The sequence below is a fragment of the Oryza sativa genome, chromosome 3, assembly GCF_034140825.1.
Source record: "Oryza sativa Japonica Group chromosome 3, ASM3414082v1".
NCBI classification, from domain to species: domain Eukaryota; kingdom Viridiplantae; phylum Streptophyta; class Magnoliopsida; order Poales; family Poaceae; genus Oryza; species Oryza sativa.
In genome coordinates this window covers 34,431,374-34,453,774 of record NC_089037.1, presented here as the reverse complement: position 1 = coordinate 34,453,774, position 22,401 = coordinate 34,431,374, and the positions used below count along the sequence as shown (strand labels likewise).

The 22,401-nt window shown below is 42.5% G+C and overlaps 3 protein-coding genes and 1 non-coding gene across 4 annotated transcripts; 2 read left to right on the top strand and 2 right to left on the bottom strand.

The window, feature by feature from the left end:
* Window positions 1-922: 922 nt before the first annotated feature.
* LOC4334465 (uncharacterized) lies at window positions 923-6,778 on the top strand. Its single transcript, XM_015775638.3, has 6 exons — window positions 923-1,440; window positions 2,896-2,966; window positions 3,666-4,450; window positions 4,702-4,813; window positions 5,706-6,352; window positions 6,436-6,778. Exons 1-6 carry the CDS (start codon window positions 948-950, stop codon window positions 6,551-6,553), a joined length of 2,226 nt encoding a protein of 741 aa, XP_015631124.2. The 5' UTR covers window positions 923-947; the 3' UTR covers window positions 6,554-6,778.
* A 2,103-nt stretch (window positions 6,779-8,881) lies between these two features.
* On the bottom strand, window positions 8,882-15,148 carry LOC9271979 (putative F-box protein At5g55150). Its single transcript, XM_066308445.1, has 7 exons — window positions 14,899-15,148; window positions 13,321-14,677; window positions 13,096-13,198; window positions 11,592-11,682; window positions 10,463-10,555; window positions 9,292-9,447; window positions 8,882-9,180 (listed from the first exon to the last, which is right to left on the bottom strand). The coding sequence occupies exons 1-7, from the start codon at window positions 15,084-15,086 to the stop codon at window positions 9,108-9,110; spliced, it is 2,061 nt and encodes a 686-aa protein (XP_066164542.1). The 5' UTR covers window positions 15,087-15,148; the 3' UTR covers window positions 8,882-9,107.
* A 3,292-nt stretch (window positions 15,149-18,440) lies between these two features.
* On the top strand, window positions 18,441-19,206 carry LOC9268487 (uncharacterized). The gene is made up of 3 exons (XR_003241329.2): window positions 18,441-18,593; window positions 18,795-18,924; window positions 19,015-19,206. It is a non-coding gene; the product is annotated as an uncharacterized protein (transcript).
* An 803-nt stretch (window positions 19,207-20,009) lies between these two features.
* On the bottom strand, window positions 20,010-21,763 carry LOC9269467 (LEAF RUST 10 DISEASE-RESISTANCE LOCUS RECEPTOR-LIKE PROTEIN KINASE-like 1.5). The gene has a single exon (XM_015773174.3). It carries the CDS (start codon window positions 21,718-21,720, stop codon window positions 20,413-20,415), a length of 1,308 nt encoding a protein of 435 aa, XP_015628660.1. The 5' UTR covers window positions 21,721-21,763; the 3' UTR covers window positions 20,010-20,412.
* Window positions 21,764-22,401: the final 638 nt, after the last annotated feature.

Sequence of the window (22,401 nt, the reverse complement as noted above, 5' to 3'; positions counted from 1 at the left end):
CAACAGTAGGTCAAACCGATTTCAGATAGAGATCGCGCACGCTGACGGATGGATCCACGTAATATTTGCAACGTTGGCAACAGATGACATCATTTCACGATAGAGATGCAAAAAGAAAGAGCGAATGCGAAGAGATATAGAATGCAGGTAAACGAAGTCGATATGTACTGGTACGGCTACCAAATTGCAAGTGGTACAATATACTAGTACCTTTTTTTCTTAAATATTTGACCTTAGGAGCAAGCTTTAAGTTAAACTTTTTAAACTTTGTTCAATAATTTTATATTAGGGTAACTTAATAAAGTTTAACAATATTATAATATTATGGTGATACATTTTAAGACAAATCTATGCATACTATTTCTTTTTCTAAAACCAAGCATTTGAGAAGTTATTGATCTTTGAAATTTTTATTTAAAGTTTGGTCGAATCTTATTCTATATGTTAAATATTTATAATGGGGTAAAAGGGAAAAAACTTATACTAGGTAGTAGGTCCATATCATAACAAATCATAATCTAAAACAATCATATAGTCAAAATTACTTTTCTAATGTGATAGACTGATAGTGCTACTCATACTCCCCTGTTCTATGGTGTTGTGATTTGTGAATACTAAAACTAACTTCTCCATCCATCACAAAGTTGGACTTGGCATTATCTTATTTATTTATTCATTTATTTTGGCTAAGTGCGCATGTAGGTTCATAGAACCAACGTATAACTGGTCTATTATTTTCTCTTTTAATTGCACTAGATCAATACTAATACTACTGTAGCTCACAAATTTTATTTGCTGCTCTGCAGAATTTTCATGCTAGCACAAAATTCTTGCATCGAAGAAAATCCACGTCAGGACTCATGAGTGGGCCTTGGGCCGAGACATTTGTGATGTTGGGCCAGGCTCGAGCTCCTCCTCCTCCGCGTCGTCTGTCTCACCTGTGTGCTATGACCACCAACCTGTCTGTCTCGTACTCTCGCTTCCGCTTCGCCCTGTTCCGACTAGGCGGTGTCAGAAACTCCGGCGGCGAGACCGACGAGATCCCGCCGGCGGCGGCGGCGGCGGCGCTCGCTCCACGCCGCACCACACGCGGGGCCTCCGGTGTGCGCCCCCGCCCCCTCGCGCGGATGGCGGCGGCGCAGCTGCTGCTGGGCGAGGACGGGAGGGGGTACGACCTCGCGCGGCGGCTGGAGGCGTGCGGCGCGTGGCGGGCGTGGCTCGGGGACGCCGCCCATGCCGCGCTCGCGCAGCACCTCCAGACCCCCTCCACCTGGGACGCCTTCCTCTTCCCCTCCTCCGGCGGCGGCTCCGCGGCCCCACCCCCTCGCCCGCTCCTGCTCCTCCAGCTCCGCGTCCGCGCGCTCCTCTTCGACAAGGCCTCCGCCGCGCTCCTCCCCCGTGCCCCCCCCCCGGCGGGCCTCAACTCTGTCAACGCCAACTGTGAGCCCCTTCGACTTCGCTGATCGGTTGATTGACTCTAGGGATCTGATGCTGGAATCGCTTGGGTTTGGGTTTTTACTGTAGCTACAAGTCGGGAGAAAGTAGCTTCATGGTGTTCTAGGTTTCGTGGCATCTTGGGGCGGATGAGGTTTATGTTTAGTGACTCCGGGAGTGAGATATTGTTCAGAAAACAGCATTGAGCGTGTTCAGAAAATAGCATTACTGCATAACTGGTGCTGCCTACTTTTAACTGATCTGTGATTTAGCGCGAAAACGTTATAATTGCGCAGCGCCACTTCCCCGTTGTCATGGCAGGTGAAAAATGTTAATTTGGAACGTTTTATTGTTAACTGGTAAGTAATGATTGCGCTGGACCTTAAGTAGTTTTCTAATGTTCTAGCTGGACGGGATATTTAGTCTAACAATTAGTAGTTAGTGTTAGTTAGCTCTTAACTAATATAGATCATATCTTGTTGTACACAGCCAATGGCCTATATATGTTGGGGGCATTTGCCTCAATGAAGATTATCGCGTGAGGTCTATCATGCCTTCATTTATTACTTGCGAATTTCACCAGTAAGTGCGATCAAGGTTTATATGTGAGGACAACTGAGATTTCTGCCCCATATGCAAAGGAAAGTCAATAATCCTGCTAAACTAAGTTGGGTTATTAAGATGGGAGCTAATAGGAAATGGAACCATTAAAGTTGGTAATGATGGAATGGGATTTTTTTTATTCACATCTGCCTGTTGTTGCAATCTAATATAGAGTTATATGTGAGAGAAAAATGGCTCGTTTTTTTGTAGGGGTTATATCTTTAATTTATTGGGACTTTTGATTCTTTTTAGGTGGATGTAAAGTTATATAGTTGTTGAAGCAACTGACCAGAATTTTAGTTCCGCTGGTTTGTGTTTCACTTCATGGAGGCTAAATGATGCCACCTAAATCCTACATTACTGTAAAATCAGCTAATATGTTGAACTAATTTAATGCCGCCATAAAAATGTTGGCTATCAGGTCAAACTTGATAAAAATATCAACCTTTATATGCTAGTATACTAGTAAGCTGACATCGCAAAGGAGGAGCTTTGCTTGATGTTTTACTTGGTTAAATTTGAGCTATAAGATCAAGGAATGGTTTGTCTAGTATTATGGATCTCATTCAAATAAAATTTGATTGAAGTATTTTTCTTCTTCAATATTTCTAACTTTATTTTGGGGTTTTGATTAAAATAAGATGATATTTTGGTTTATTACATATCCTTTTGCACCTTTGTGAAAGCCATATCAAAGAAATTAACCACATGCAAATGCGACAATGTATTGCGGTTGTCAACCAAGAAGCCTTTTAATATTCAAGTTCAACTAGTTATTTCTTCAATGTAATTACTTGGTATAAGAATTCATTTTTTTATTTGCCTATTCATAGTGTTATTCTTATCTGTTTATCTCAGATCTTCAGCTCCATGCAGATGATATTTATTTTTCATTGGAAGATGAGCAGGAAGATATCAATCAACACCATGTATGTTATCTCTAATGTTTTTTTTAAAAAAACTTTTTGGGAATATCAGCATTGTGTGACTCTTTCTAGAAAACCCCTTTCTCTTTCTTGATCTGTTGAGTGATATGCTATTCTATGCAACAATGCCAGCTACCATGTATGAAGTAAGATTCAAGTTGTACGTTACAGTTGGATTTCACGCACTATCTCTTTCCAGTTGAGCACCATTGTCGCAGTTTTGTCTTTTATGTATTATGTACTATTGTATAATCATTGTTATGTGAAGCATCCTTTTAGGTATTGCTAGTGTTCTCTTTCTAGATCGGGGACTTGTTCACCGTCTGAAAACTTCACACATACAGCTGTTAGGGTTTACGGTATACTTTTAATGATAACCACATGATTAGTTCCTTTTTAAGAGATGTGTTGACTGTTGACCTCAATTTTGTGTTAATTGTCATTCTGTAGTCTGCTTAAAGACCAGCATATGCTACTCATTGGTCCAAAAATAAATCTAACTTCTTTGGACCGTTCACATAGGTGATAGGTCAAGCTATGTAACTGCTGGCCATGCCATGCATCATTGGATAATCTTTCTAGTTCACTGTATTAAATGTGCACTAATTATGTATAGCATTCAGCTGCAGTTGGTGCATACTAACTAATGTTGATGTGATTCATATGCTATGCTGATGGTTATATTTGTCCTTGCTGCTGCAGATGCAATCTAGAACCTCATTTAGTCCAAGCAGGGAGAACACTATGTTATCTCAAAGACATAATCGATACGAAGAGTTACCTGACACATGGTACAAACAATATGCTGAAAAATTCAGGACATGGCATGGCAAGTTCCGTTCAGGTGACAAAGATATACCAAAAAGAACATCAGAGGGAATGTCCAATTACCTGAAGGTTTGCAGTGTGCATAAAAGGAAGAGGGCTGTGTTTATGGATGATCAGGGTCACAACATCTCAGTCCCAATGTCGGAAAATGGCCCTTCCTCAAAGAATGCTGGGGACTATAGTAATTTAACAGATGATACTTTCATTCCAGAAATTAGGTTTCCAGCTGACTGTGTCCCGGAAAGCGCAATTCCTAGAACAAGTGAGACGTCTAGGATCTACAAAATAGAAGTTCATGGGGTTCTTGATAATTTACCGGCGCCTGTTAGTCGCAACACTGCAATGCTTGAAAGATTTGGAATGATGCCTGAGTATTATAAGAAAGGGAACAAATATCGAGGGAAAGATGGATCCAGAGTAGAAGGAAAATCTCTAAGCCAAGAACAAGCAATGCTTATGACAAGGAAGTTGGTTGCTCGCTACTTGGCAAATGCAGGATTTGAAAGTGGAACTGCAGTGTGTATTGATGTTCTTTCAGAAATAATAATTAAGCACATCTCTAAGCTGGGGCGTAACTTGAAGCTTCTAACTGACAGCTACAGGAAGCAATTTTCATCCATTGAACTCCTTAAGATGTTCCTACAGACTGTTGGCTACAGGTACTTTAACCTATTTTATATACGCGCCTCTTTACTTTTTTCCCTTTTGTTTTCCCTGTGTTCTTTTTGGTATTAGGTGCAGGGAGATGCCTTCTGTGTTACTATATATACTAACACATCAGTTCTTGCCTAAAGGAGCTAGTAATAAAATTGAGTCATGTTGATGGCAGAGCATGTGTATTTAATGCATTTTTTTTTCTATAAAATTACATGCCAAAGTTCTGATAGTGATTTTCTGCTGTAACATTTAGTAACATTGGCCCCTTGATGGAAATCACTAAAACGACAAATAGAGGGGCCAACTACCCTATGCAGCAAGATGCACAAGTGCAAAATCAAAATGCTCTTCTTCATGCACAACAGGTAGGAAACTGCTGCTGGCTCACCATACTTGTATTATGTATATCTTAATATTTCTATATTCTAAAGCATATATGCTTCCTTGCTGAGGAAATGGTTTAGTTAGACTCTTAAGAATTTCTACCCATCAACTGTGCAAGGAGGGGTGGTTTTAGCCAACTAAAAGAGGCATAAGGCTGTTTGATTCAGAATAATTTATACACTTAGCCATCCAAGGATAGATCACTGATTAAACAAGCCTTCGGTGTCTTCCACTTGATTTGGTTTATGGGAGTGAATATTGCCTGATGATCACTGATTAATATTAGAATCTGGCCGGTTGTCTGTGATGACTGTAAAGTCCTGTCTGATGTTGCTTTCTCTTGTAGTGAAACTCTTCAATCAATCTATCAGTGGCGTAGCTAATATTCTGTCTGGTTTTGTTAAGTTCCTAGGAATGCGGTGGTATCAGATAGTTCCTTTGAACTTCTTCTGATGTGAAATTAACCAGTAACAGTTAGCCCATGAACCATATGAACTTTGGATAGTATTGGAGCAAACTAATGCCCATCGCATAGAAACGACTCCTAAAATCAGTGTCCACAATTCATGAATCACATCATAGATCACTGATTGGCCACCTGATTGAGCTTCAGATAGAGAATTGGGTTGGTAGTAAAATGATTTGTGAAGCAGGGCGTTTAATATCTGGTTTTCAGCAGTGAACATTAATGAATACCTATATGTGTACAACTTTTTATTAGCCAGACCGTTCAAAGCAAATGGTTGCTGGATTTCATTTTTGTCAAGCATGATATAGCCACTGCCTACATATGTATGCTCAGTCGAGTTGCTGAAATATTTTTCTTCATTTGATTATTGAATTGATTCATAATTACATATGCACCACTGGCAGCTTTCGAGGCAATTTGCACCCCAAATGGGAATTAATACACAGAATTTGACACCACAGCAGCAGCAGCAACTGCTGCAGCAACAGTGGTTGAGGCGCAATCAACTGGCCAGCCCCCGTGGTCCTCTTACGATGGCGGACAAAAACCAGGCTATGGTAAATGTGAAGATTGAGAATACGGTGGACTCACAGATTGATAGCCCCTACGGATCACTTACCAGACAACAATTGCAGCAGCTAAGGCACCATCAGCTTCTACAGCAGCAGCAGCAGCAGTTTCAGCAGCAACAGCAAGTTCAACAGCAGCAGCAACAACAACAACAACAATTTCAACACCAGCAGCAACAACAGCAGCAGCAATTTCAACAACAGCATCAGCAGCAGCAACAATCACAGCAATTGCAACAACAGCATCAGCAGCAGCAACAACCACAACAATTGCAGCAGCAGCATCAGCAGCAATTGGCCATGTCAGGAGGCCAGAATGCCCAACTAGCGCAGCAGCTAGCAATGTCAGGAGGCCAGAATGCACAACTAGCGCAGCAATTAGCCATGTCAGGAGGCCAGAATGCGCAACTAGCTCAGCAATTAGCCATGTCAGGAGGCCAGAACCCCCAATTAGCACAGCAATACAAACAAATGCCATCGATGTAAGTACCTGTACCTCCTCAACTCTATTGATCTGTTTAAAATCTATGCTTCCATCTTGTTAACCCCTCTGATCTGATTGCAGGAGTGCGTACGGCATGAGGATGCCGCCGGTGAAAGTGGAAGCGTTCCACGAGCTGGTGAGTGGAGATTCGTCTCTGAAACCCGATAGCGACTCAAACAAACTCATGTCTCCCAAGTAGGTCAGTCTTACACCGAGGGAAAATCGCGTAGCCAGCGGTTAGCTGTAGTGTACAAAGGACTACATTTGTGATCTCTCACTGTTGTTTCCGAAGAACTGAAGCCTTTGTAGTTTTCATCAAATCCAGCAAGGCAAGCAGTGTATTGTAATTGTAGATGTATAAGTGGTTACTAACTGAGGTGATAAGATCGATGTGGTAATTTATCAGAAACTTGAGATTCCTTCATCTGCCTGTCCTGCTAGTTCGATTATCTTCAAGAAAATCTGAGCTCCTTGTTTCTGTGAAATCAGCTGGTTTTGATTTACCAATCCATTAGCGAACTAATACCGTATAAGCAAAGCTTAAGACTCAGACTGAAGGGTATTTTGGTTAGTTACCCCACCCCACTTTACCATGCATGCTTTAATCATGCCATGGTTTTCTAAGAGCAAGTTTAATAATATAGCTTATTACTAAATCCAAAATTTAAATCATCATCTATAATCGATCTAATAGCTTACTCGTACAATAGTTAGCTATAGAACTACATCATTAATGAATAATCCACCCATCTCCCTCACATAGTTTATTGGAGCTCGTGCTATAGCTGGCTATAAATTTGTAGCCTGCATTTGTTCTATCTTCTCTTATCTCTCCTCCACACAAACACAAATCTGATGTGGCAACTTATATAGCCCGTTTATATCATCTTATTGTACTTGCTCTAAAACACTTGTTTGCTTTGATGTCGTGATTAACTTATACCATAGAGTCTCATCGATCGATCATATTTCCTAATAAGTTAAAGTGGCGAAATAAAAATTAGCTTATTGGTAGAACTTTATATATTTATATATTTGTTCGTAGCGATTTAAAAGCCAGGGCTAAAAAGAAATTACGTTGAAAATATTTTAAAATCAACTTTAAAATCAAGTTTGAAAGTTTAATTTTAACTTTTGCTTTGATAATTTTTCAACTTTTGCTTTGACTTATTAGAACAACCAATGGCTCGTACTTTTTTAGCCTTGAAACCCCGACATCAAAATCTTAAATCTGAAGCCAACTGTGTCACAGTTGTGGCTAATTATTTCTTAGGGCCGTTCACTTTAATGCTATTTTCAATCTTACCAAGTTTTAGTAAAGTTGCCAAAAAAGTGGCTATATTTAATTCGTTGCCAAATTTTGGTAACTATATAAGAAATTCTGTCAAAATTTTGGCAAGTTACCAAAATTTTAGCAACTATACCAAAATTTTGGTAAGGTTTTTTTTGGCATCAAAGTGAACAGGCCCTTAGCCACGGTTTTGGCTAGTTATTTCTTTGCCACGGTTTTAGCTTTCAACTCAATTTTTTTTGTTTGAAGGAAGCTTTCAACTCATTCGCTCATATCACAACTTGCCTAAGGCTCTGTTTTTTTCAGTTTGGGATTATTATAATCCAGATTATTGGGAGTAAGCTGAAAGAAACAGACAACTTATTAAAGTAGTTTATTATAATCTGGAGCCCAGCTTATTATAATCTAATAAGCTCATTTAGGTAAGCTTTTTCTAGATTATTGGGTGAAAAATTACCCACCATGCCACCCTACTCCCTTTTTAGACTTGCAAACCCAATAATCTAGACTCTAATAATCTAGAAAAGAAACAACTAATCGCTTATTCTACTACAAATTATAACAATCTAGTTTATAATAATCTAACACAATAATCTAGATTATAACAATCTTAAGCTGAAAGAAAAACAGAGCCTAAGCTAGTTGTGGGAAGCTTAGGCATCAACAAACAGCCCGTCTCTGCAGCATTTAAAGGCAAGGTACACAACCAGGTCTGGTCTGGCGCCGCCAACGCGATTCGGCTCCCTTTTTTTCTCTTGGAAGTTGGAAATGAGCAGGACTTCCTCCGGTTCTAGACCGTCTCCCTCTGTCGCTAGACAATGACGCACCGAAAGAAGGTTACCGTGGCTTGTCGAGTCGAGCCACCCATTTTTCTCCAGAATGCACGTGTCGGTGTCGCCCTTTCTAGAAGAAGAGTTTTATGCAGCTCGTAGGGGCTCTCTTTTCTTTGGCCTCTGATTCGTTGTTAATTTAATCCGCCGCAACGCAAGCGTAAGAAAGCACAACGCATCAGAGACTTCTTGCCCGAATCATATGCTTTTAACCACTTGACCTCAGCCGTAGAAAAACTAGTCCGGATGCCTAGTGATTTCTTGTTCTTGTGCACTCAATTATATGATTAATTAATACAGATGAGAAACAAATGCTTTAATAGTTGCTAATATTTCAATCGATCCAAATGAACATGATGCTAAACACAAGGGCAAACAAACGCGAACAAGCTGCATACACAAAGGATAAGTAATTAAAGGAGGACACAGTCGTTTATTAATCACACTGATAGGACACAGTACATATATATATAGGAAGCAGCAGCAGCTGTAAGCAATAAGCTGGCATAAAACAATTCGAGAAGCAGATTAATACTGCATCCTTGATGAGGACTTGAGGATCAAGCCGTGCTGCCGTGTCTGTACAATAGATGCGACCTGAGGCCAAGCCAGGTCGATCGATGGATGCATCCTTAGCTGACGAATATAATCGACGGGTCGCAGCAGCACTCGTCGATCAAGCAGCAGCAACAAAGCGCAGCCAAACTGCAGCAAAATCAAATTAACCAGACAGTTCGAAACGATGGCACAAGTTGAGGTGAATTTGATTGGCATATAGTAGTAATTCGAAAGGAAGAAGGAACAGTGAATGCTTACCAGCCTTCGAGGAAACTAGGCTGCCGCCTGGGCGGCGGCGCGGCGTACTGCGGCGGCGCCATCACCGGAGGCCCCTGGTACGGGCCCTGGTAGTAGCCCTGCGCCGGGTAAGGGTACGCGTACTTGGGATCGCTCATCTTCAGCTTCCTCCTCTTACTACGAACACCAACTCAAAAGAAAGCAGATGCGAGTTGCGAACTAGAGGAGGTGACGCGATGAGGAAGAAGAAGAGAAAGAAAGCAGCGTGTGGTAATGGAGCAGGTGGTATTCGGAGAGCGAAAAGCTTAACAAGAAGAGAGGCGTCACGGCGCGGCTCGTTATTATAGGCGGGATGTAGGAGAGCCGTGTCGCGCGGCGATGGGTGGGCGAGCCGACGCGGCGCGGTGCGGATGGAGGGAGGCATCTGGAAAGCGCGCGAGAGAGGGAGATGAGATGGGGGTTTGCTTCCGCGGGAGGCATCGGATCGCACCGGTTTTCCTTTCCTTGCGGTTGGACTGGCCACATTCGTTTCGTCGTCGCGTTTTCTCTGACTTTTTTTGGGTCGGTTTCCGTGGCGGCTGCGATGGCGGCAGTTTGGCCTGGAGTACGTACGTGCGCGTAGTGTGAGGCGACATTGAACGTGAGCAGCCGCCATCGTCCGTCGTCGCACGTACGGCGGCGCGTCGGCAACGAATGCTTTGGAAGAACAGTGAACACGATAGGACGTCGACCCTCCTGGACCTTGGTACACGAAATTCAAAGAGAGAAAAGCTGCTGGACCTTTTGCGTTTTTTCCCAAGAAAATGTTCGCCAAAATCTTGCTGTATTGCCGTGTTGGCCCGTGTTCAACTATTTCCAGATTCGACCAATAAACCCTATCTGAGTTGTAATTTTTGCTTGTTCCGACTGCCTCACAACATACCCTCAAAGAAAATCCACCCACCGGAGTGGCAGTTGGTATTTGAGGTACCATACAGGTTGATGTATACTTACAAACTATCAATACGAAACACCTCCGCTCAAAAAAGAAAAACGAAACACCTGAATTTTATTGTTGGAAGAGCATATGTCCGCAGTAAAATTCCCTCAAGATTTATTACTCCCTACTAGTCCGTAGTACAATCCTTTTAGCGTCCATATGATCTGGCATTCTGGCTCGTGGTTCTGGCTGCCGCCGACGTGATCCCTTCACCGGTTGTGACAGTCACCGTTAGCTCGGAACTTGGGCGAATTCCGTAATCGGATTCCAGTTTCCATTGACTGCTGAAGAGAAGAATGAAAAAACCTGTCCAAGGAAGCAAGCTTCAAGATCACTTTCAAAATGCAAATTGAATAGAAGAAGAAGGAACTGCTCAAGCTGCTGCCGCGGATGATGAATCTTCCAAGCTGTCATGAGTGTCTTCTGAACAAGGAGGAGCAGTTGATTCCTTCTCGCAAGCTTAGGTTTCAAAAAAAGAATCACAAGCTAGCAAGCGGTGACGGCAGCCACTGAAAGTGGCCAATGCATTTTGAACACACAGCGAATTTGTTTCATGCCATCGCAATTCGTAAATGTGTTACAAGGTAATCTTATGGGACATAAGTAAAAGCTTCCGTCACCCGACCTTTGGACTTCAGTTGATCACTCTCAACAAAATGTAAATTTTGTCATGCACGAATTCTCCTCTGGAAGGGTCTCTTGCTGAAATTCTGTCATGCACGAATTCTACTAGTACTGTATACAGTACTACTGTGGAGCAATGGGCATGCGAACTGACCACTGAACTGCTTCCCAATTCAGAGTTTCAGACTTGGAATGGCTTCCTGGTGCCGTCAGTTTGTTTGTTTGGTCCGATTCTTTGTTTAGTCCCATAGTACTTGCCCTTATATGATAAAATATGATTAATACTCTATGCGTGACTTATCTTTTTAATTTTTTTCATAATTTTGTCAAATAAGACGAACGGTCAAACATTGGACACGGAAACCAGGGTTTGTCTTTTTTTGGGACGGAGGGAGTATATGTCATCAGTAAGCTCATCTGAATTCAAATACGAATAAACACATGGTACAAACAATATAGAACTGGAAATCAGTCAGACTAATTGAACTGCATTTGCCCCCAACACCAAAACAACAAGCTTGCTTAGATCACCTAAGAAAGGCTAACAATAAGCTTCAGTATGACCAGTTCACTACAATCGGCATAAAACTCTACAAAAATACATCGGAAGGCCATGCTCCAACGTGTGCCCCATGACATAAAGCAAAACAGGCTGATATTGAGCAAATCTTCACTATTGCACCCATCGTTTTCAGTTGATAGATCGATGTGGGGGTACCTGAATTCTGTTAGCTGTTGCCTGTTCGGTTGCCAATGAGATGATAAAAATCCTTTTTTAGTTCTCAACCTCATCACGTAAACTCCTAGTCCTACAAACATAACGCACACGAGCTATAAACGAAATTAAGGGGGTGTTTGAGAAACACCCCCTAAGCCTTACATGGATTGCATGAGCAGAGAAGACTCAAGAATGAGTACAGCCATATTCATATAAACTAGCATGGTGGCTCGCGCAGATTGCGCGGCTAGCATCATTATATTTTCTCTCATATAATAGCATATATGTTTTCTCATTATATTATTCAAATATATTAAAATGACAACATAATTTTAAATTTTGCAATAACTTTACAAAACTACTAATATGTAATATTCATATTGTATTTTATATATACGTGTTAGTTATTAATTATTTTTAATATCAAATTTTAGTTATTTGTAAATTATAATATTTCTATATGGACTCTAGAATCGTCTTTTAATATTTCTTTTTTTAATTCCGAATTTTCTGTAAATTGTATTTTTATATAGACTCTATGCTCTTCTTCCAATATTATTTATTTTTATTCTGAATTTTTATTATTTCTAATTGTATTTCTATGTGGACTCTAAACTCATCTTTCAATATTCTTTAATTTTTAATTTCGAATTTCAGTTACTTCTAAATTGTATTCCTATATTGACTTTAAACTCTTCTTCCCATGTTTTTCTTAATTCCGAATTTTATTTATTTGTGAATTGTATTTTTATACAGACTCTAAAAACTCTAATTTTAATTTTATTATGTTTATTCTAAATTTTAGTTAGTTTTAAATTCCTATATGGACTCTATACTCTACTTCTAATATTCCTTATTTTTTAATTCCGAATTTCTATTTTTGCTTAATTGTATTTCTATATAGACTCTATACTCTACTTCTAATATTCCTTATTTTTAATTCCAAATTTCTATTATTTCCTAATTGTATTTCTATATGGAGTCTATACTCTACTTCTAATATTCCTTATTTTTTAATTCCGAATTTCAACTATTTCTAAATTGTATTTCTATATGGACTCTAGTCTCCTCATCTAATATTTCTTATTTTTAAATTTCGAATTTCAGTTATTTCTAAATTGTATTTCTATATGGACTCTGCTTTTTCTTTTTCTCTGATTAATGTGAGAATTTCTAGGCCATGAGAGCGAACGTGGAGGCTCCTTTTTCTATTCCTTTAATAATATAATAGATACTAGCATTTGGTCCATTACATCAGCGGTGTTACTCAAACTTATCAAAAACAAGAAACGTTTTTATCACTAGAAATGCACTCAATAATACCTAGGAAATATACCATTTACATTAGTTCCAAGAAAAAGTATCTTTTGCATTTGACTTTAAACTCAACTATTGGGGAGAGACATCCCACAAATCTTTGAACTTAGATCGAGAAAGACCCAAACGCTGGCTGCCAAGGACGCTTTTCGCATATAACTCTGAAAGCAGTTATCTCATCAAGGACCTTTTTTTTGGTGAGACCCAGAGACTGAACCCTGGTCAGCAACCCCACAACTAGGTGGGTTACCACCGTGCTGCCATTCACGCGTTCTCAAATTGGCATTAGACTTGCATATAAGATACACACAAAAAATGGTAAAAGCAGGAATATCTATAACAATATTTAAAAAAAAAACAGCTACATATCCAATATCAAATTCAATTTTGCAAGACTGGGTGTAATCCAAACCGGACTGGGCCAGTTGGACCAAAGCTGAGGAGACCCAAGTTCATCCCTGCTGTTATCTTCCAAGTTGAATACTCCAATATCACGTCTATTATTCTTGAATTCTGTTATCCAATTCTGGCTGTCATCGGTGAAGTAGGCATGATTTGCCTTGAGAGACGGAAATTCTTCAGCGCGGAGGCAAAGTGTCTGGTTATGCCCAACAAACAGGACATGGTCTTGCAAGCGATTGATCTTCACAAGCTTTTCTTCCACCAAGTCAGACTTATATACTTCGATACTTGCAGTATTCTTCAAAATGGCATCATAATCATCTTCTGACGGATGAATGTAGTCGTCCTCTTCTGTTTTCCAGATTTGCAGCACATCACCCCATGGCGCGTGAAGTATGTATGTATTTCTGTCACCATCCCCTATATCCATGACCTTTCCCATAACAACCTTCACCATGGCAATAGGGCCACTGAGGTCAATTGCATGAATTTCTCCCAACGTAGTGACTGCATATAGCAGGCCATCCTTGTAGGTGCAGTCTTCATATCGGCCGTACTCTGGCAGGTAGTCCCATTCATCATCCCCTACTCTTGCAAATGAGAGCTGACCGAATGGATTGCGTATAAGCACCACAAGGAGCTTTCCTGTCGATGTTTCAGAGAATACAAAAGCCCTCCCAGTGAGGAACAACTGCTGCCATCTAGGAGAAATGATGGATCCCATTGACCTTGAGGAAAACATCACTCCGTCGTGCCAGAACTGGCTCCGATTCTCATACTTGACAATAGCGCCCGACTCGTCGTAGGTGGGATTAACCTGCTCCATGGTGATCACTGGCGGGAGGGCCATCTGCTCCCTAGTGACTGGGTTGAGGAGGTGCATCTCACACTTATCATCAATGGTTACCAGCCAACCATCTGATGACCCAATCAGGTATCTATCACGGATGGGTGGATCCGGGAGAGTAATCTTGTAGGTTCTCTGCTCTGCAAGGCTGTAGATACACCCTACATTCTTACCGGCAGATTCAGAGGTGTAGAAGAGGCAAGGTGTCTGGTGCCGTTTATATTGTCCAAGGCTGTGTAGTGTGGTGTATGCAGAGTGCCAAGAGGAGCAGACGGAGCTCGCACGCAGCAAGTCAGGGATCTCCAAGCGGGAAAGTATTTGTACCAGCAAATCCTCCGGCAGATGCGGCAATTCAGCCTCCACCATCGATGGCAGCACGCCAACATGTTCTTCTTCGATGTGAGGAAGAGCTGAGAGCTTATGCAAAGCTCCCAAGATTGCAGAGCACAAAGCCGTAGCTAGCCTGCCTATGCTCATTATGCTGGCTACGATGCAGGTCGCCATCAGATCACTGCTTCTACTTGCAAGATGAAAAAAAAAAAGTTGAGTTGGGCTTGGCCCTGGATAGTGTATACACTTATAGGCAACAAGGCAAGGACGGCTTCGAATCCGAAATTGAACGGGAATCTGAATCCAAGAAGGAAACTGCTCCTGTCATGCCTGCCTGCGGAATTCTGGTATTAGTGCACGGGCGAGCTAAAGCACTTAAATAGATTCGGAATCGGGAGTTTGGGACCAAACCTGAAACCTGTTGCCGCAGAGAGTCCGAATCCGACGAGTGTTGAGTTCCTCTCTCCCTGTGTCGTCGGAAGCAACAGTAGTAGCAAAACTGGGCCATTCCACTCGCCAGGAGGAGCCAGCCGACGAGGGCGCAGCGGCGGCGCAGTTGGTTGGGTCGTGCGGCTACTTGGCTTGGTTGGGTTGGCCATGGCCGCCACCCCGCCCGCATTTCCTCTCTCTCCGTCGCCGCTGCGCCACCCACCCCGATCCTCCCTCCGCCGCCGGCCGCCGGCCTCGGCTTATCGTCGTCGCCGACACGAGTTGGGCTCCGGGCCCAATACATACTTGGGCTTAGGCCGGCCTGCGCGTTGGCCTGCTTGATGTGTCGGCCCAAAATGGTGGCCGGCGACGCTGAACGGGGTGGGGTAGTCTGCTATTTAACCTTTCTCTCGCCAACCTGCCCACCGCGCTCTCGCTCTGCCACCGCCATTGCGCCACCGCTCGCCGGAGAAGCCACCACCAATTATCGCTTTCAAGGATAATAAGGTGCATCCTGTTCCTCCCTTCTTCAGTTCTTCCCCATCCCGTTACAGAGTCTTTCTTTGCAGACACGTACGCCAAGAAGCGTTCTTGGTTTCTTGGCCGCGCTTGCGCCACCGCTCGCCGGAGAAGAAGACACCACCGCCATTTCTGGTTTCTTGGCCGCCCTCTGCCACCACTCGCCGGAGAAGAAGCCAACACCAGTTTCTTGGCCGCTCTCTGCCACTGCGCTTGCGCCACCGCTCGCCTGAGAAGAAACCTTCACCATTTTTGGTTTCTTGGCCGCTCTCTGCCACTGCGTTTGCGCCACCACCAAGCACCGCGCCGCGTCCAAAGATAATAAGGTGCATCCTTTCTTCCATAACGAGCTCTTCTTCTCTTCTCTTTCTCTCTTCTTCCCCTTCCTCTCTTCTCTTTCTCTCTTCTTCCCCATCCCGTTACAGAGCTCATCTTTGCAGACACGCAGGGCAAGAAGCGTTCTTGGTTTATTGCAGACAAGAATCGTCTCTCCACGACTGTATCCGGCGCAAGAGACAGATGGGTCCCGACTCAGGTAGCGTCATCTCATGGTGGGCTGAGGCGCCATGTTGTCGTTGGTTGGCCGCGCTGTTCGGCTGTCCTTCGCAGTCGCGAGGATCTTCTCCAAGGCTGCAGCCTTCTTCTTCTTCTACGCGATCACAGGTATTTTGATGTGTTTTTACTGTTTGCTGGAGTGATGGCGCCAGAAATTGTGGATTCGCATTTTCGTTTTCTTTTGCTCTGTATACAAACTGCTGCATCTCTTTTAACAAAACTAGCTGGGCGGCTGGCGCAATTACGCGGCTAGCACCTATACAAAAATTATATATTTTTAATATGATTTTAATTAAAATTTATTAAATAGTTATCTCGTTGTCTTAAAACTTTAAAAGACTAAACCTTATCATCATTGTGTTTCTAATTTTATAGTTTTTAAAAGTCACACCAATTGCTACTCCTTACTTCTGTCATATCATTTTTTTTATTTGCTTGCTCAATCTACCAATGTTTCTATCCATTCTCCTTGGAACCTTTAAAAATTAGATCTTATAGTTTTTAAAGTTTATTGTCCCGTTGGGATTTGTTTTTATAATTTTTAGAAGTCCCATCAAACATTACCATTATAATCCTCTATGGTCGTCCACTGCCTCTTCTTTTTATTGTCATTTGTATTTTAAAAATCGAACATAACTATTGTTTAGGTTTATTTTTTTACATTCTAGAAGTTTCACCAAAACGTCAGCGACCTTGTCACTGTACTCCTCTACGACTCGCCCGCCGCCTCCCTTCTCTGTTGTCATTGAGATTTTAAAATCAAATATGAGTATCATGGGGGTTTATTTTTTTTATTTTTTAGAAGCCCAAACCTTTAAAAATTGGACTTATAGTTTTTAGAGTTTATTGTCTCGTTGGGTTTCATTTTTTATAATTTTTAGAAATTCCGTCAAACGTTGCCAATGCACTCCTCTACAACCCGTCCGCCGCCTACTCTTTATTGTCATCGAATAGTAAAAATCGAACATAACTATTTGTTAGAATTCATTTTTCTTTTACTTTCTAGAAGTTCCACCAACCATCGGCGGCTCTGCCATTGTACTCCTATACGACCCGTCCGCTGCCTCTCATTTTTATTGTCATTTAGATTTTAAAAATCAAATATAATTATCATTAGGGTTTATTTTTTACTTTCTAGAAGTCCCGCTAACCGTCTTGACCGATTGCTTCACGACCTACCCGTTGTGTTTCCTTTTAATCGTCATTAGGATTCTATTTGGTGTTTTATTAATAGTTTTAAAATGTTCCATCAACTGCCACCACTCCACTCCTTTATAGGCTTGTTACTTAATTAATCTCGTCATGTATTTTAGTTGGTATTTTCTTTCAATAGTCTTTATTTTTTTATCACCAATTTTAGTTATTTATAAATTGTATTCCTAGTTGAAATCTTATTTTTCTTTTTCTAATTTCAGAATTTATTTTTTTTTTGAATTTTAACTAATATTGTATTGTGTTCTTTTAATATTTTTATTTTTTATGTTCATTTTAAGTTGTTTCAAAATTGTATTCCTACTTGAACCCTCTTTTTAATTTATCTAATTTCAGATTTTATTTTATTTTTTATTTTAAATTTTAATTAATCTTGTATTGGGTTCTTATATGTTTCTTATTTCAATATTGCTTATATTTAATTCCGAATTTCAGTTAATTTTAAATTGTATTCCTAACTGAACTCTTATTTTCTTTTCTTTTTACTAATTTCGATTTTTTATTTTTTTTATTTCGAATTTTAATAATCTCGTACTGTGTTTTTATATGGACTCTTATTTCAATATTGCTTAATTTAATTCCGAAATTTAGTTATTTTAAACTTGTATTTCTACTTGAACTCTTATTTTCCTTTTTTGCTAATTTTGGATTTTATTTTAATTTTTATCCAAATATGTATTAATCTTGTATTGGGTTCTTATATGAATTGTTATTTCAATAATGCTTTTTCATTTCTTGCAATGTTAAACTAAATTGTAGGGGGTTCAGTCTCGAAAGGGAAAGCATCATAATGCTTTGCTTTATGGCAAATATTCTAATAGCAGGACCTCTCGTTCTACCGCTAGGGCTATCAACCTTCCTACCAGTGCAGAGTCTTCGAACAAGGAAGTGGTACGAACGATGACTTCTCAAATTATAACCTGTTAGTTTTTTTTTTCATTTTTTGAGTTAATGGTTAATTTGATTTTCTTTTATTTGTATATAAAAAGGGAAAGAGAAATATCTCATATAAGTTTAAAATCTATTTGAATTAAATATGTACAAATTATATATAGTGGTCACAATCAGACAAATATGATTTTAATCATAGACACATTGAACTTTCAGATCATATTGAATCATTTAAACATGACGCAATAGGATGGTGTGCATGGTGATGCTATGGTGCTTTAATGATTGCCAACTTAATTAGTATATGGCATGTTCTTATATGATTTTTCTTTTCCTGAAATTCGTAGACCGTGGGTGAGAGAAAATTTCCAAAGGAAGTGGTAGTTGCTTATGTTGATTACTGTAAACGTGCATCAGTCTGTGAGGAGAATCAGCGTGTGTGCCATATGTGTGTGTTCATCGAGCAAAGATGTCAGAACTACATAGTCAAACAATCTAAGGTGAGTAATCTAAATGCGCATTGTAGGTATTACGTAGAGACATTTGTATTCTTGTCCCTATTTTTGGATTTAATTGTGATTTTCTCTGTTTTTTTCCTTAAAAAAAATGAAGCAACTGTTTGCCCTGTTTTTGAGATGCATTGCCCTTGTTATGTATGTAATGTTGTATTTCAGCAAGTCTAATTTCCATGTCGTATATAGTTGATAATCCACTGCATAAATTTGCACGGCGACATCGGTGTGGAGTGTGAAGCGCCAGGTTGCAGTGTAAGGGCAATGACACATGAAGATCTTGAGGTTCACTCCTACTTCTGTCACATTCAGGCTCAAGGTGATCTACCATTCTGTTGCAAACATGGATGTTAACTGTGGATTAACATTAAATATTAGCGCTTAACTTAATTCTCTTTTGTCTTTTTAGGATGGTGGAGGCAATACGAAAATCTCGAGACTAGCCAGTGACCACAGAATGCCAAGGTGTACCGAGACATCTTGGTGTAGAGCGAGTAGTATAGCAGTATGAACTTTGAACAAGAGTTTCCGCTGGTGGTTGTTTTGGCATGCACTTGTACATATGCTTCTTACTACTTTTGGAGCTGTTCTTTACTGGATTTATAATGCGCTTACACTCTTGTCATAAGTTGTAAATGAATGTTTGCCGAAAAAGATTGTTACAAAACTATATGGGATTTGCATCTACTTCCTTCACTTCACAGTGTAAAACTTTCTAATATTGCCCACGCGGTACGAGCACAGGCTGGTTTGTTCTTCTTCTTCGTGTCGTGCGGCTACCTGGCTGAGTGTGAGTGAGTTGGTTCGGGTTTGGCTTGCACCAGAATTGTGTTTGCATTCAGACACTTTCAGAATGCCAACAGCGACTTCTTTTCACGTTATTTACCGATTATTTTTTTTCAAAAAAAAAATCTTCTATTGTAGTGATTACAACACATGTTTTAATTTATTTGTTAAGTCTATTTATCAAAATATTTAAATTATTCTACAATTAATCTGTTTTAAACTAAAAGCTAGATAGTTCTGGTGGAAATTAAGCCTAGTCCGCTCAATAATATGTTTTAAATCCAGCCTAACATGGCTTTTTGTCGTCCTCTTTGTTTAGAAATTACCCTGGCCCTACATTTTATATCTTTTGTTCATAAATTACAACTTCCATTAACTACACATAGTTCAGGTGGAAACCAAAAAATTACATCAAATTGGTCTCACACTACAGCAACTATATATGCTAGTATATATTCAGTTCACTGAAAGCTTGAGACTGAAGGACGCAGAAAAAATGCTGAAACATGTATTGTTTGGGGGTAAAGAACTAATCAATGAATCAATGGATTCCCTGAGAGTAGTCCATCGATCCTTTGTTAGAGTACTTCAATTTATAGTACCTGTTTAACTATCACATTAGTAATCTCTTACTTACTCCTTTGGATTCATCCACTAAGTGGTAGACTATCAAAGCCAATTTAGTCTGTACAAAAAACAAAAACCTAATAAACTCGATTGTAACATACTCATTTTTCCTTCAACTCATAGGCCAACCCCGGGTAATGATCTCAACTCAATCAAAATGATTCAATATACCCGATTCGAACTTGAATTTCACATACATAAGGATACACCCTATTTGTATCAGAAGCCAGGTAAACTATATGCAACAAATTACTTTGGTTCTTCCATTATCACATTGGCATTTGACATTGTACACCTCTTACCAATTCTTGATGAGGCGACAGGTTAGCACTGGAACCACCACACAGCCATAGCCATGGAGGATCAGAATTGAGAAGCTTCAGAAGCTTCCAATTCAAGATCCCTTGAGGCCGGACACCTCGGGAAGCATGCCCTGGATCCTCCTCAGCTCGGCCAGCGCCTCCCGGGCGTCGGGCCGGTCGTCCTTGTCCGGCGCCACGCACCGGAACGCCAGCTCCGCCACCGCCTCCACGCTGGCCATCACGCCGGCGCCCTCGCCGAGCACCGGCTGGTCCACCACCTCCCGCAGCTCGCCCACCTGAATCTTGGCCACCACCCAGTCCGCCAGCGTCACGTCCCTCCGCTCCCTGCCCACGTCCACCGGCCGCAGCCCGGTGACGAGCTCCAGCACCACCACGCCGAAGCTGTACACGTCGCTCTTCTCCGTCAGCTGGAACGACCGGTGGTAGTCCGGGTCGAGGTACCCCGGCGTGCCCTGCGGCGCCGTGCAGCACACCAGCTCCCTCCCGGCCCCCGTGGCGCATGCGTCCGGCGGGGACAGGAGGCGCGAGAGCCCGAAGTCGCCGAGGCGGGCGCGCATGTCGGCCTCCACGAAGATGTTCGACGAGGTGACGTCGCGGTGCACGACGGCGGGCTTCACCCCGAAATGGAGGTACTCGAGCGCCGACGCGATCTGGACCGCCATGGCGAGGCGCGTCCGCCAGGGGAGCGGTGGCGGCGGGGGCGCCGCCGCGGTGACGCCGCATCGGCGGTGGAGGTGGTGGGAGAGGGTCCCGTTGGGGACGAAGTCGTAGACGAGGAGCAGAGCGCGCGGGTCGGCGCAGAAGCCGTGGAGGCGGACGAGGTGCGGGTGGCGCAGCGCCGAGAGGATGAGCACCTCGTTGCAGAACGACTTGGTGATGGTGGCGGATGCGGAGGGGAACGACGGCGACGGCGACGGCGGGACGTGGAGGCGCTTGACGGCGGCGGGGCGGCCGCCGGGCGGGAGGTAGGCGAGGAACACCGTCCCAAACCCGCCATCCCCGAGCTTGCGGCTTGGATCGAACCCAGCGGTGGCGGCGCGGAGCTGCTCGTAGGTGAACGAGGGGCGATGCTGGTGGAGCCCGTTCCGGCGAAGGAACGCCGCGGCGCGGGCGGCCGCGTTGGTCGGCCCCGCGGCCGGGGCCGGGCCCCGCCCGCGGTAGCGGCGGACGGCGATGGCGACGCAGAGGTAGAGCAGGAGCACCACGAGCAGCACCGCGGCGGCGACGAGCGCGGTGGTGAGCACGCCGTTGCCGCCGCCGGCCTTGTCCGGATGCTGCGGCTGCGGCGGCGGGGGCGAGGCGTGGCGTCTCGCCGCGGCCGGCGGGGGCAGCGCCGCGGCGGCGACGGCGGCGGCGAGGAGGAGAGGCGGTGGGGGCATCTGGGCTCGCGATCCACGGGCTGGACAAAAGTTGGGATGCGCTGCGCGGTGGAGGAGAAGGTCACAACTACTATGCAGTAGACTCCACAACTCACGTCAGCACATGCCGCGCCTGGCAGGTGGGGCCGGATTCCTTTTTCATTAAACATAGTATAAACGTAGACGCTAACAACGCGTGTGTACTCACCCTTATAAAAACACACGTGCACTATATCACTATAAACATCTCCAAAAGATTAGATTGACATATCTTGATATTGACGAAGTTATCTCGAATATCTTATTGTCGATAGGTACGTCGCCTATCACTGAAAAAATAATTAGTTGTAAATGGAGTACATGTGTCAAAGTATAGAATTTTAATCTAGTGTATTGGTTCCATTATAGGAGATCTAACTAGTTGATCTATGCTCACTTCATAAGTCGGATTCCTTTTACTTAAACTCCCATATCAAATGGTTCAAAGCGACAAATTTGAACGAATTTTGTTCGTTTTCACTTTGACGTTGGCGTGTTTAGTCACTCAACACGAAGTTTTGACTCCGATGATCCAATCTATCTCCGGGGGTGTGATAGCGTACGTCGTTTTCACCCGGCGGAGCGAAGTTTCTTTTCTCTTTTCGGCGTCGGTTTCATGAATTCCAAGAGAGAAGTGGTGGGCATCACACCTGATTTGGACTC

Bases quoted from the DNA above. Each gene is read 5' to 3' on its own strand.
- LOC9271979 (XM_066308445.1), bottom strand. From the start codon at position 15,086: ATGGCCAACCCAACCAAGCCAAGTAGCCGCACGACCCAACCAACTGCG. The intron at 10,556-11,591 runs GTACCCCCACAT...TTCCTTGGACAG, and splicing joins CAACAGCTAACAGAATTCAG to GTTTTTTCATTCTTCTCTTC. The intron at 9,448-10,462 runs GTGAAGGGATCA...TGGTGTTCGTAG, and splicing joins AACGGTGACTGTCACAACCG to TAAGAGGAGGAAGCTGAAGA.
- LOC4334465 (XM_015775638.3), top strand. From the start codon at position 948: ATGACCACCAACCTGTCTGTCTCGTACTCTCGCTTCCGCTTCGCCCTG. The intron at 1,441-2,895 runs GTGAGCCCCTTC...TGTTTATCTCAG, and splicing joins CAACTCTGTCAACGCCAACT to ATCTTCAGCTCCATGCAGAT. The intron at 4,451-4,701 runs GTACTTTAACCT...TGTAACATTTAG, and splicing joins CTACAGACTGTTGGCTACAG to TAACATTGGCCCCTTGATGG.
- LOC9269467 (XM_015773174.3), bottom strand. From the start codon at position 21,720: ATGCCCCCACCGCCTCTCCTCCTCGCCGCCGCCGTCGCCGCCGCGGCG.